General features: G+C 48.0%; 2 protein-coding genes across 13 annotated transcripts in view; one reads left to right on the top strand and one right to left on the bottom strand.

Moving 5' to 3' along the window:
* The window catches only part of SPTAN1 (spectrin alpha, non-erythrocytic 1), a 46,337-nt gene extending 40,875 nt beyond the window's left edge, over positions 1-5,462 (top strand). For 6 of the 11 annotated variants that reach the window (XM_017745451.1, XM_017745450.1, XM_008642255.2 and 3 more), the window contains 7 exons: positions 971-1,033; positions 2,282-2,336; positions 2,852-3,048; positions 3,440-3,493; positions 3,904-4,050; positions 4,309-4,456; positions 5,141-5,462. In XM_017745451.1, the coding sequence (XP_017600940.1) occupies positions 971-1,033; positions 2,282-2,336; positions 2,852-3,048; positions 3,440-3,493; positions 3,904-4,050; positions 4,309-4,456; positions 5,141-5,266 (790 nt within the window). In that variant the 3' untranslated portion in view covers positions 5,267-5,462. The remainder of the gene's footprint in view (positions 1-970; positions 1,034-2,281; positions 2,337-2,851; positions 3,049-3,439; positions 3,494-3,903; positions 4,051-4,308; positions 4,457-5,140) is intronic. The other 5 variants (XM_008642257.2, XM_017745449.1, XM_008642256.2 and 2 more) reach the window with 1 other exon arrangement.
* Positions 1,944-12,377, bottom strand: WDR34 (WD repeat domain 34). 2 transcript variants are annotated; one of them, XR_001865617.1, is made up of 10 exons: positions 12,300-12,377; positions 11,403-11,657; positions 10,610-10,719; positions 9,417-9,574; positions 8,875-8,984; positions 7,985-8,152; positions 7,342-7,574; positions 6,448-6,605; positions 5,531-5,864; positions 1,944-2,085 (listed from the first exon to the last, which is right to left on the bottom strand). XR_001865617.1 is itself a non-coding variant. In XM_008642254.2 (9 exons), the coding sequence occupies exons 1-9, from the start codon at positions 12,375-12,377 to the stop codon at positions 5,626-5,628; spliced, it is 1,509 nt and encodes a 502-aa protein (XP_008640476.1). In that variant the 3' UTR covers positions 5,456-5,625. The 2 variants fall into 2 exon arrangements, 1 of the variants encoding a protein (XP_008640476.1); XM_008642254.2 differs by lacking the exon at positions 1,944-2,085 and having other exon boundaries at positions 5,456-5,864.

The following is a 12,377-nucleotide window of genomic DNA, read 5'->3' as shown; positions in this document are numbered from 1 at the left end:
TGAGCACAGTGGAAGCTTTGTGATGTGATGTCAAATGCCAACAAACAGTGTCTGGACCAGGGTAGAGGCTGTGTGTGAGCCTGTGCACAGGGCTGGAGGAGGCCAGGGCCTTGCTCCTAAAGAGAAAGCTTTTCTTAATAAAAGAATGGAATCTTAGCAGATAATTCTGCTGCTTATTTGCTCTGTAATGATCACAGTCTCTTGTGTTCTGTCAGATAAAAATAGTTTGCCCTGTTTTTGTTGTACCGTTTAATGGAACGGAGCAGATTTTCCTGGAATGGATGCTGAATTCCCTGCTCCTTTGTCAAGTAGTGTTGTAGATTAATTCTGGTATCCAAGAACGAGTGAACAGAAAGGAGCCATTCACTGAAAGATGCAGGGTCAGAGTTAGAGATCCTCATGCCAGGCTCTTTTGTTGAACAAATTACCAGAGGGCTGCTGATACGCCAGGCAGAATTTGTCCCTAATTCTGTGTGAATAGATTAAAAACATGGATTTAGTTCCAAGAGGCACTGGCTGTGCTTAGCCTGGCTTGGCAAGAGGGAAGGCAGAGCTTCAGGGAAGTGTCAGGAGAAGAGCTGCCGTGCACACTCCTTGCTTTGCAGCTTGTGTGTGCCCAGCACTGCCTGGGAAGGATGTTCTTTGGGGAAAGGGAGTAAGAACAATTTGGAGTTTAGGAAGAAAAATGCTTTTAAACAATTTGTAGATGAGTTAACTGCAAAACTTCAGTTTGTCTCTTAGCGAGACTCACTTTTTTGTGACTTACACTAAAATAATAACAGTTTATTTTTGTGTATGTGCAATCAGCATTTAAATAATTTTCTCTCATTAAGAACTTGCTTGTGTTTGCTGCAAGGCAGTGCTGGCTTGGAGTGTGGCTCCACTGCAGTGGTCGTGTTTTGGTGTGTTCTTTCCTCTGTTCTTTCTTTCTTCCTTTTTGGAATTTACTTGGTTTCTTTCCTTTGACTAGCATAGCATATCGTCGTGTCATTCGTGTCTATCAGTATGAAGTTGGGGATGATCTATCTGGAAGGTTTTTTCCTCTTATTTTCTTACCTCACTTTGGTTTTCAAACGCACTCTTTAATTCCAAGGCTCGCTTTCCTTCCAACTAACTTTCACGGCTTAGAGATGCTTGGAGGTTTGTTTCCCTGTTGGTTCTTTCCACGGTTGGTTCCCAGCTTCCTGCTCAAGGCTCTGGGTGCGCGCTTCATCTCTAGGCGGGCATTGAGTCTGAGCCTTAACCCTGTGGTGAGAAACACCCAGATGTTTGGTGCATTTTCATTGCTACAGAATAATTCAGCACTTGAAATCCCCATTCTCAAGAGGCTCAAAAGCATGTGGGAGTACAGAGTCCAGTGGGGATGAAAAACTGGTTTTAGTGACTGAAATAACGGATATTCAGGTTTTAGGAACTTAAATACCCGAGTCAGAGGACACCCTACCTGCACAGCACCCAGACTCACTGTCCATGTGTGGGTCATCCAGTGCGAGCTCTCACCGTACGTGTTGGAAGGACAGAGATTCCCAAACACGGCTGCTTAGAAATTGCTTGGGATCTTGGGGTGGGGGAAAAGCAGCATCCAGAGACTGTCCATAGCTAGTCTGTGTGAAGGAGATCTTGGAGCCCCTGGCCACAGTGGTGACCTGCATGTAAAGGTCAGGGTGGAAATCACTGGGCAGAGTGGCTGAGCCTCGGCTGCTCTGGGTGCAGCATGGAGAGGTGGGGTGGGAAAGGCACTTTTCCACCAGGCACTGCTGAGCAGCAGAGGTCTGTAGCTCTCTGCAAGGATTATGCCTCATTAAGATTACTTTTCAACCAAACCAGTAGTTCTCACCATCTTTTTTTACCCTCATTTTCCCCTTTGTAACACATCTTTGTAGAGCTCCTGTACCTGACTGCAAATACAGCCCATCCCCAGTGACTCACCTGCAGTTGGTGTGTGTGGTGTGTGCTGGGCACGGGGCAGGGGGGTGGAACTGCACTAAATTCTAATTCCATGAGGTCCAGTAAAGCGGGTGCTTTCAGTCTGGCATGAAGTGTGGCTGCTGATCACGTTGCCTTTCAAATGGGGCTAGAAATTAACTATATACAGAAATAAGAATCAGAAAAAATGTACAGTGTCAGTCTGAAATAGGATGAGTCAGAATAAACAAAACACAAAACCAGTGTTTAAATACCTGAAAGGATTTTTCATTTCAAGGAAGGACTGTTAATTTCAAGCCCCACATGCCTTTTTTTTCGAGATGAGTGCCTTCTCTCACTGTTGTTCTGTGTTTAGATCATGTATGGTGGAGGAATCGGGAACGTTGGAGTCACAGCTGGAAGCTACTAAAGTAAGTGATGTGTACCTATGGCTAAAACAGCATTTTCAGCTGGCTTGGGAACACAGGGTGGGAAAGGGAAATGCATGTAATTATATGGGAAAATCTTAATTGATTTTAGACATTTGGAATACTGAAGAGACCTCTGGGATTATCTATTTACGTATCTGATGTCTACTTACATCACAGGCCATTAAACAACACTGATGAAGTTTTCCTTTTTCCTAAAGGAGGTGGGCTAGGGGAGAGAGGATACAGTATTTTCAGCATATTTCCCATGAACCTAAGAGGTTTTTTAGTCTCCAGAACTGGTTTGCAAGCCCTGGTTTCCAATAGCGAGCATGAAGGTGAACATTGCTCTGAGTCTTATTTCACAAATCCCGGTATTATGTACATAAAGTCCTAGGAGAAAGAGAAAAGTATAACCCTTCCTCCCCTGCCAGCCTCTGTTCTAACTTTTTAAGGTAGTTGTTTTTTTTTTTTTTTGGTGCTCCATGATTTCTCTCCTCTTTGCTCCCTTCTCACAGCGCAAGCACCAAGAGATCCGAGCTATGAGGAGCCAGTTGAAGAAGATTGAGGACCTTGGAGCAGCCATGGAAGAGGCACTTATCTTGGACAACAAATACACAGAACACAGCACTGTGGGGCTGGCACAGCAGTGGGACCAGCTGGACCAGCTGGGGATGAGGATGCAACACAACCTGGAACAGCAGATCCAAGCCCGGTACTGCCTGGCCCACATGTGGTTTGAAGTGTCTGAGTGGCGGGGGGGGGAAAGACAGGAGCCAGAGCTGCTCGTGCCTGCAGCCAGCCTTGCATGGTCTGTGCCAAGGAGTCTCCTGTGCTCAGACCAATGGATGCAGTGGGCTTCCACATCCTCACCACCTCCCAGTTCCCTTCAGAGGGATGAAGTGGGCAGTTTTGGAATAGCTCCCATTGGCCATGAGCAGTGGTGGGATCTTAGTGGAACAGTTTTATTCTGTGGAATAAGTGTGTACAAGTGTTCCCACACTGAATGGTTGGTTGTTCCTGTGTCCTCACCATGTGGTGCAGCTGCTGGACTCGGAGTACCACAGCTCAGGAACTGTTAATCAGCTTTGCTGCTTCCTTTTCAGGAACACCACTGGAGTCACCGAGGAGGCCCTGAAGGAATTCAGCATGATGTTCAAGTGAGTTGCAGGGAACACATGAGAGAGGAAGCCTTGGGAGATATTCCTGGCACATGGATGGCTCCTGTTTACAGGACCCATTTGTGGCTCCTTTGTTGTCTGCCCCACTTTGTGCCGAGCTGTTCCATTCTCTGCCAGAGGGCAACAGCCTCCAGCCCCTGCAGCTGGCAGTGCCAATGCATTCCAGCTGGGAATACAGCTGGGGTTTTTTTTGTGGGGGAGGGGTGATTTTCAAGCAAAGTTAAGAATTTGTGTGCATTTTTCATGTATGCTAGATAGAATTTTTTATTGATACAAACTCATTTGTCCAGAATAGGGGTTGGTTATAACCTTGATGTAGTTTTCAGCCCCATTTACAGCTCTCAGGATTCAATAACTGACACATGTGGGTTCTGTTTTTATGTTTTTAGGCACTTTGACAAGGACAAATCTGGACGACTTAATCACCAGGAGTTTAAGTCTTGCTTGCGCTCTCTCGGCTACGATCTGCCCATGGTTGAGGAAGGAGAGCCAGACCCTGAGTTTGAGTCTATTCTTGACACTGTAGATCCCAACAGGTACGTGGGTTGGATCTTTCTTGTACCGTAAAATACAGAGGTGTTGGCTGGAAGGTCCTTCACAGGCTGAGAGCTGTGGTTATTTTTACAATGACTCACGTGAAAGCTTTTAGGAAGGCAAGACTGTCATTTGTAAAGAAGAAATTCAGAGAATGATCTGGTGTTGAGTCTCCTGCGTTAAGACTTCCACTCCTTCCAGAACAGTTCCAGGCCCTCTAGTGCTGTGCTCTGGGTGCTCACAGTGTGTTTCTCTGGCAGGGATGGACATGTCTCGCTGCAGGAGTACATGGCCTTCATGATTAGCCGGGAAACGGAGAACGTGAAATCCAGTGAGGAGATCGAGAGCGCTTTCCGTGCCCTCAGCTCCGAGGGGAAGCCCTACGTGACCAAGGAGGAGCTCTACCAGGTAAGTGCTGGTTGTCAACCCCCAGGGAGGAACACACAAGACTTTTGTTCATAGATGAAGCCTAGCACTAGTGGTTTGGAGGCTCATGTCACTGGGGCTCAGTTCTGACCCTGCCAGGAGATCCCCTGCAGCAAACACAGAAATTGCTGTGACAGCCTTACTCAGTTGCTTCCTTGGCTCTATAGAGGAAGAGGAAAAGCTTTACATATCAAAGAACTGATCAGGTTCAGTAAAACAAGAGCTACTCCAAGGCCTGGAAGGGAATGCACTGTCCTCAGAACTTGGAGCTTCCCCTCCATCATTTGGGAAACTAGAGGGGGATGTTTTTCCAGACAGTGATTCAAAGGAAAAGCTTGAGCCTAAGCTTATACAGTATGAACATCTCCTCCCTCTTGCTGCCCTGCCAAGACAGCAAGTTTTTCCTGTCTGAATACCACCAGCTGGCAGGGAAATAAGAGTTTGCAGTGCTTCCTTGTGCCAGTTACCTGTTCTGTCTTCTATTCGGTGGGAAGACTCTGGTCAGGTCTTCCAACCTGTAACCAAATAGTACCAACAGCGAGAGCATTTCCATCCTGGGCGTAGTTGTGCTGCTCTGGTTTCTGCCCTGGGGAATGGGAGGGCTGCCTGTCAATGCCCCTTGGCAGCCCCAGAGCCCTCTCACCCCCTCGCTGTTCTCTCTTTCAGAACCTGACCCGGGAACAGGCCGATTATTGCATCTCTCACATGAAACCCTACATGGATGGCAAGGGCAGGGAACTGCCTTCTGCCTATGACTACATAGAATTTACACGTTCACTCTTTGTGAATTGATCTGAAACACTAGTACCAAAAGATGCAAAGGACATGCTCACGTTTGCTGACTGTAGCTCTGCATGTGTCTCTCTCTCTTTGTGCTCTACAATAATCAATGTTACTTTATGATGTAACCTTAAAGTGCTTAGCTTAAAACTTAGGGAAAAGAAACATGTTGCAGTGTGCTTCAATAAAAGTTACTGGTCGAACCACATCATCTTGTGTTTAATGGCTAAATGCAAATTTAACTGTTACATGGAGGCAACTCCAGGTGTTGGTTACCTGAGTTTTCCAGGCCAATGCTGGAACAGGTGAGTGAGGAACTGTTCCTGGAGTCATTGCAGTTACAAGCTTCACATAACTGTTGTGCTGCTGCCTTAGTCCATGATCTCACTTGCCAGCTGGTCCAGGTAACTCATTTCCTTTGGTCCCTGCTCAGTGAAGTCAGAGCTCAGCTGCCAGACTTTGACTGTCCCAGCAGCATCCCCTGCTGCCAGGAGCCGCGTGTGCTTGGTGTTAAATTCCAAACAATACACGGGGCAGTCGCTCATGGACTGCTTCAGGGACACAGTGGGCTTCTGAATGCTCCTCGCCAGGTCAAACAGGTGCACCTCTCCTGCAGACACAGACACTCATTGCAGCTTCATGGCAACAGACATCGTATCTAACAGCAGGTGAGTATCTGCTTAGTCTGGGACTGAGAGTTATTTTTAAGCTGTTTCCCCTGCTGATGGGTGTCTAGGCTGTGACAGACAGCTGACATCACTGCAGGCAGCACAGATTTGTTCTGCTGTCAGAAACCTGAAACCAGCTTGCCAAATTCCGTGAAATCTCCATTCTTTAACTCAAAAATGCTTGGGCAATTTTCTAAGGAAAAAGTTATCATTTTAAACCATTAGTTCTGGAAGTAGATGTCAAAAACAAGCTGGAAATAGATTGAGCCACAGTGATCTTGCTGTACTGTATTTCTGTGCATGACTGTGGCAACAGATTTAAAGGTACCATCAGAAGTGAAAAATAACTGTGCTGGGTCACCTTGCTAAAGTTAGAAATTACTCCTTTGTACTAATTACACAGTGCAGACAACAGCCACTGCTCTGTGCTTGTGGGATCTGCTAACCAGTACAATCGACTTGACTAATTAATACCCACCACACCCTTAATTTTATGCTCAAGAGGAGGCACCTGCAGTTACTTGCCTTCCCCAGACGCAGCTGCAAAAACCAGTGGTCGAACTGGAGACCAGCATACACAGAACAGGTATTTCTTGGATAACTGCAGAGCAAAGAGGGGCTGTGTCTGCAACATGGAGTAGAAGTGAACTTGGCCATCGGTCCCACAGCTCAGGAAGAGGTTCCTGGGGGAGGGAGGAAGCAAGACACAACTCTTCTTGTTTTATTGCTAATGATAAAGAACAAAAAATCAGTCAAGGAGCATGACCTTGGACAATATTCCTGCTTTGTAAAGGTCTGTGTTTCCTAAAGCAGCAATTGCCAGGCTGTGCTGTGGGCTGTAGAGATGTAGCTTTGTTACTGCCCTCAATTAAGCTTAATGAGGGCTTGTACTGACCACTGATGAGTTGTGGCCCAGGGCTGCCTGAGAACTGCTGATCTAGAGCTGGACATTGTTCGAGCTGGGCTTGTCTCATGCAAATTAAATGCAAACCCGGGCTGTCAGCATGTTTCACAGAAACAGGGCTTGGGGCCTCCACGGATGGTGGGGTGAATTGCTGGCAGAGATGGGAGCTCCTCATTTAAATTCTGGCAGCTACTGGTGAGTTTTCTGATGTCAGATAGTAAGATACTTAGTAATCTGCCCAAGTGCAGGACTTTTTCATCTCCTTGGCTTTAAACTGAGTTTTAATTGTAACAAACAGGATGATCTAAGGAATGTGCTAATGTTGCTCATGTGCCCATATGCAGCATATTCCAGTAGGCAGCTTCACCAGAGCCAGTGGATGTTGTTTCTCCTACAACGGGAAGTTCCCAATGCCAGGTGACCGGTTTTTTGGAACTTGTACACACCCCCAGGGGCTATTTGAAAAATCTGTGTTTAGAGCCTGGCAACGATAGTGTCCCACACGCAGCACTTGCCTGTGGAAGGGCGAGCAGCTCACAGAGTACACAGGTCCAGCATGAGGGGAGAAGGCGAGTTCTGCCGGTGCCCTGAGGGGAACGGAGCCACCCGGCCGCAGGAGAGCCGGAGTCTGGGCTGCAGTGGAGCACCTCAGGGAATACCCGCCTTCCACGCCCACAACAAACACACCAGGATCGAAGTGTGAGAAGGACAGCGAGGTCACCCCCACGGCTACCTCTCCCCAGGCCATCTGGGGAAAGAGAGAGCTGGTGTCAGCTGGGGCTCCAGAGAGAGGCACACGTGGGCAGAGCCTGCCGGGGCGTCAGTGGGCTGTTCACAGCACCGCTGGTGACAGCTCTGTGTTTCTAGCTCTGCTCAGCCTTTAATCTCTGAATCCCTCCTACAACGGGGTTCACATAAATTAACGTTACAAGGAAGTTCTCCATCCCAGAAACTTCTCTTTAGAGCATGGCAAAACCTCAGCTGTTGCCAGTCTTCCAAGAATGATTTCCATATGGTAAAGGAGCTGTGCATCAAGGGTTAGCATGTTCAGAAGGGGCTCTTCCTGGCCCTTCTTGGAGCAGGGCAAGTTCTGACACTTGGGCTCCAGGGTTCAGAGTGTTTTTGTGGAAAGAGCACTCTTTGAGCTGCTGAACTCACCTTCTTCAGCCGAGTGCTGCGAGGGATCTGCTGAGCCACGATGGCAAATCCTTCGGCCAAGGCCAGCCGCCCATCCCGCTCCTCCCTCCACACGAGGATCTTACCATCTGTTGCCACACTCAACAGCCGGGAGTGGTTTCTGTGCTTGGTGTCAGGTAACCAGTTAACCTGTTCCAAATGCCATGAGCTCAGGACAACGGGGACTGTCACAACTGCCCAGCCCATGCAGCCTGCGGTGACTCCATCTACCCGGATGTAGGAGCAGAGCCAGGCATCAGCCTGGTACCAAACCAGCTTCTGCTGGGAGCTGGCACAGACACAGATGCAAGGAGAGAAATGCAGCCAGGTTTTTAGGCTGAATCTCCTTTGCAGTTTCTATGGTTCACCTGGCCTCAGTTTTGGGATGGGCATTTATGGCACTTTCACACAGCTCCAAACAACAGCATTTTCCTATCAGATGAGAAAAATACACAGAATGTCCAGAGTCACAAGGCCCCAGAAGGCAAAATCCTTAGGAAGCCAGACCGCGTGACATGCTTGTAAATCCCCTTAAAGCATGTGGCTTTAAGCTTCCAAGGATCAGTGACACTTTGCCGTTTGTGTTTTTAAACCACTCCAAGTATCACTGGCGGCATCTCCCTTAATAAACGATTACAGTTTGAGAATGGTCTGCTCTTCATTTATCCTGGACTGGGAGAAAGAAGTTACTTTTTACAGGCTAAGTGTCTGTTCAGGAGCTAGATTTGGGGGAAAATAGCCAACCAGAAAAGAATATAACTGCTGCAATGTCTGTGAACTGCCTGGCTGTGGATGGGACCCAAAGGGATGACAAAGAGCAGTGCCAACTCTCACCTGCCCCAGCCCTGTCTGCTGTCAATGTTCTCTGTTACCTGATAGACTGGGTCAGTGTGGGTGTCATCTGTCATCCCTGTCCTCCAGATCACAGGGTCTTCTGTCCTGCTGGTGTCCCACACCACCAACTCCCCACTGAACAGGCCACCTGAAAGGACAAAATATCTAAGGTCTGACAGCTCAGAACAAATGCACAAATGGAGCAATGGCAGAAACAGACCCACCAGCTTCAAAGGTTGGGCAGCTCTGTGCAGGGCACAGCCAGGTCTGGTGTAAGAGAATATTGCCCTGCTGAAATAAGTATATTATTCCCTTACAGCCAGGACAGGATTTCCTTCTGTCACCTCTCTCTGAGAAGATGATAAAAAAGCAGATGTCACTGAAGAGGCAGCAAGTCCCAGTTCAGATGCAACAGTGCACTTATCTGTGTTGGTGGGCGTCAGTTCCTCAGTTTGAGGAGCTGCAACACTGTTCCTTTTACAGGAAATCTGAGGCTGAACTTGGAGAGAGAAACCGAAGGATCCAGGTTGCAGGAAAAAAGGGTATGTTTCATGCATGGTCTGAGGTAAGAACAACCCACCAGCTATCAGTGATGGTTGGGAGGGATGGAAAGCCAGGCACATGACAGAACTGGGAACATCCACCACCAGGTCAGGGTGCTGTGGATTCAACCCTCTTCTGTCCAGATTCCAGGTACAAACATAGGATTTTTCTGTGCTCCAGTCCCCATCGTCCAACCTGAAAAACAAAAAGCTACATCTTGCCTTGTGTGTTCCAGGGGCTCCCAGTCCAGCAGAGCTCTGGGATACCCCACTGGTCACCTCAGTGTGCTGCTTTGTGTTCCCCCATGAAGGAATCATGAGAGGATTGAACTTCTCTGTGGGCTGGTTTATCCAGGATCTGCCAGGGCACATGTCTGTGCTTACAACAAAGTGCTAGCCAGTAAATTTCGGGTACAATTTCCCTATTCCAAGACCTACTCACCATTCAAATAATGGGAACAATCAAAAGGGTGCATATGGAAAGTTCATGGAAGGAATTCTGCTGAGGGTACCCACAGACACAGAAACCACATCCTCATCTGCAAACTGTTGTAGGCTGGGAGAGCAGAAGGAGCAACTAACATACAGGTTTGCCCTGTTTTACTCTTCCCTACATATTCCCTCATGGATACCCTTTTTGCTGAGGCTTTTAATCTAAGGAAAGGAGAGCATTAAAGAAAAAGAATAAGGGCAGCAGTAGGGCCAAGAAAGAGGGGGCTGCTACAGGCATTAATGGATTAGATAAATGATTTGTGCAACCCTTATTTCAGAAATCCTTAAACATGTGTTGTTACATGTCCATGGCACCAGGCACATGCGTGAACAGGTGCCAAGTTCATCCAGGGTGCTCAGAGACCACATTAAACATCACGATCGCAGTGAAGATAAAGCACATTCTCCCAAACCTCACCTACAGATATTTGCAACTGCATCTGCTCTTCACATTTTTCAAACAGAATCTACCTAGAAACAAATCAGTAAGATCATGTATCCATATTCAGGGTGGGGGGAAGGTAGAAGAAATAGAAGATATAATTCAGGACTTGACTGAGATTTTGTTACTTTGAAGATTAATTATTTAACTTGCATAAGGGGGGTGTATATATAGATAGATAGATATATATATATGTCAGTATATTACTGCAGAGAAAGCAAACATATCTAGATCTCAGGTCAGCCTGAGACATCACATCAGCCTCAGCTGCACTCCCAAATCCATCCGGATACTCACCGGCCATAGGAACATGCAATGACAGATCCTGTGGCATTCCATGAAACACTGGTGACCTGCAGGTTTTGATCCTGAGCCTCTGGGTATGACAAGGTATGCAAACACAACACCTGGAAGAGATCAAATCCAAGCACTGAAGCAACAATCCCCAAACAGAGAGAAATGAGATTTGTGCCCACCGCTGATGTGATCATGTGATTACAGTGTGGGGTTTCCTCAGTCGAAGAATTTATGTGAAAAGGTTGTTGAATTCCTGTTGAGAAACAAACCCACAACACAAGGGTCACTCAAACACAACCTCTCAAGAGAGTACACACTCTGGAAGGCTGTGCCTGAGAGTTTACAGCAGCTGCCAGGTGCGAGTCTGGCACTCGCTGAGCTCCACAAGTAACAGTTTGAAAATGCCAGTCCCAACATGTACTGTCTGATACAAATTGCTTCCATTCCTGAGCACCATGCACTAAACAAACATAATCTAAGCAGGAAGAGCTGCCAACTCACTGACTGCAACTGTTCCTAGATCCCTGCTAGGCTGGAGTGCTTTGAAGGGGCTGAAGAAAAGCCTACACCAACTGCAGGCTTCCTCCTCTCACTGCTGCTACAGCTCAGTCACCAGCAGGAAGAACAGTTTAACCAAAGAAGGAGAAAGACAAAAAAAAAACCCCAAGGCAACTCAACTGGTAATGTTTAATTATTAGAACCTGGCAAGAACAATTACAGCAGTAAGGACTAGAACTAACAGAGTAACTGCAACCAACTCCGTGTGGACAATGACCTGAATTCTGTCACTTACTGTTTCATCCTGATCTGTCCAGTTCACTTCAAAGCCATCAAAGGCATGACTTTTCCAGTTTTTATTTAGCTCTTTGATAACAGCATCCTCCACTCTCTGAAGGAATGACAGAAGCCCAGTGTAATCTACTTGGACTTCTTGCTGGAAGTCTTGGACAGCATCTTTGCTCAGTTCTGTCTGCACCGCAGTGTCTCGGGCTGTATGAGACTGCACTGCAGCTTCTGCTGTTGAAATTTTCCCAGTCTGGCAAGTTTTCTAGTAAAAGAAGACAGGCAGTCTATAAACCAAGCAGACAAACAAACGTTGCACAAAGCATTCAAAGCACCTTCCCCGTCCTGCCATTTCAATGAGACATTCCAGCCCCTCTGCACACCTCTGGTTCATGGTTAAACACAGGGTACCTTCGTACCTGCCCAGGTGTTGGTGATGCGCTTGTGACTTTCTCATGATCTGATCTGAGGCAAAGATGCCCGAATGCCAGTCAGATTCAGGCAGTGCTTTACAGCACGGAATAGGAAGGACGGGAGAAGGCAAGAAGGCAGCGAGCTCCAGAGTAATGAGCGAGCAGCGCACACGGTGACAGCGCAGAATTATCAATTCTCAAACTGCGGGGCGGCAGCCGCACGGGCTGTTCTTTGCCGATTCGCACACAGGGGCTAAATCAGAAAAACGCTGAAGGGACAGAGCCGGTGTCCCCGGCCCCTGCACGGTGCCAACAACTCCCTGAGAGGGAGGTCTCGGTCCCGGGCCGCGCTGGAGCCGCGGGACCTGCGGAGGGGTCACGGACGAACATGGAGGGGGCACGTCAGGGCAGGACCCCAGGAGCGCCTGACAGCCGCGCCCTGCCCGGCCCGGGGGTACGAGAGCGCGGAGCGGGGCTTCCCGGGGGTCTCTCACCACCTCGCAGCGCGCGCTCCGGGCGCTCCTCCACAGCGACTGCACGTCGGCACCGGGTTCCGTCCTGTCCGCGAACAT

The sequence above is a fragment of the Corvus brachyrhynchos genome, unplaced genomic scaffold (assembly GCF_000691975.1).
Source record: "Corvus brachyrhynchos isolate BGI_N302 unplaced genomic scaffold, ASM69197v1 scaffold59, whole genome shotgun sequence".
Lineage (NCBI taxonomy): Eukaryota > Metazoa > Chordata > Aves > Passeriformes > Corvidae > Corvus > Corvus brachyrhynchos.
This window is presented reverse-complemented; position numbering and strand designations above follow the sequence as displayed.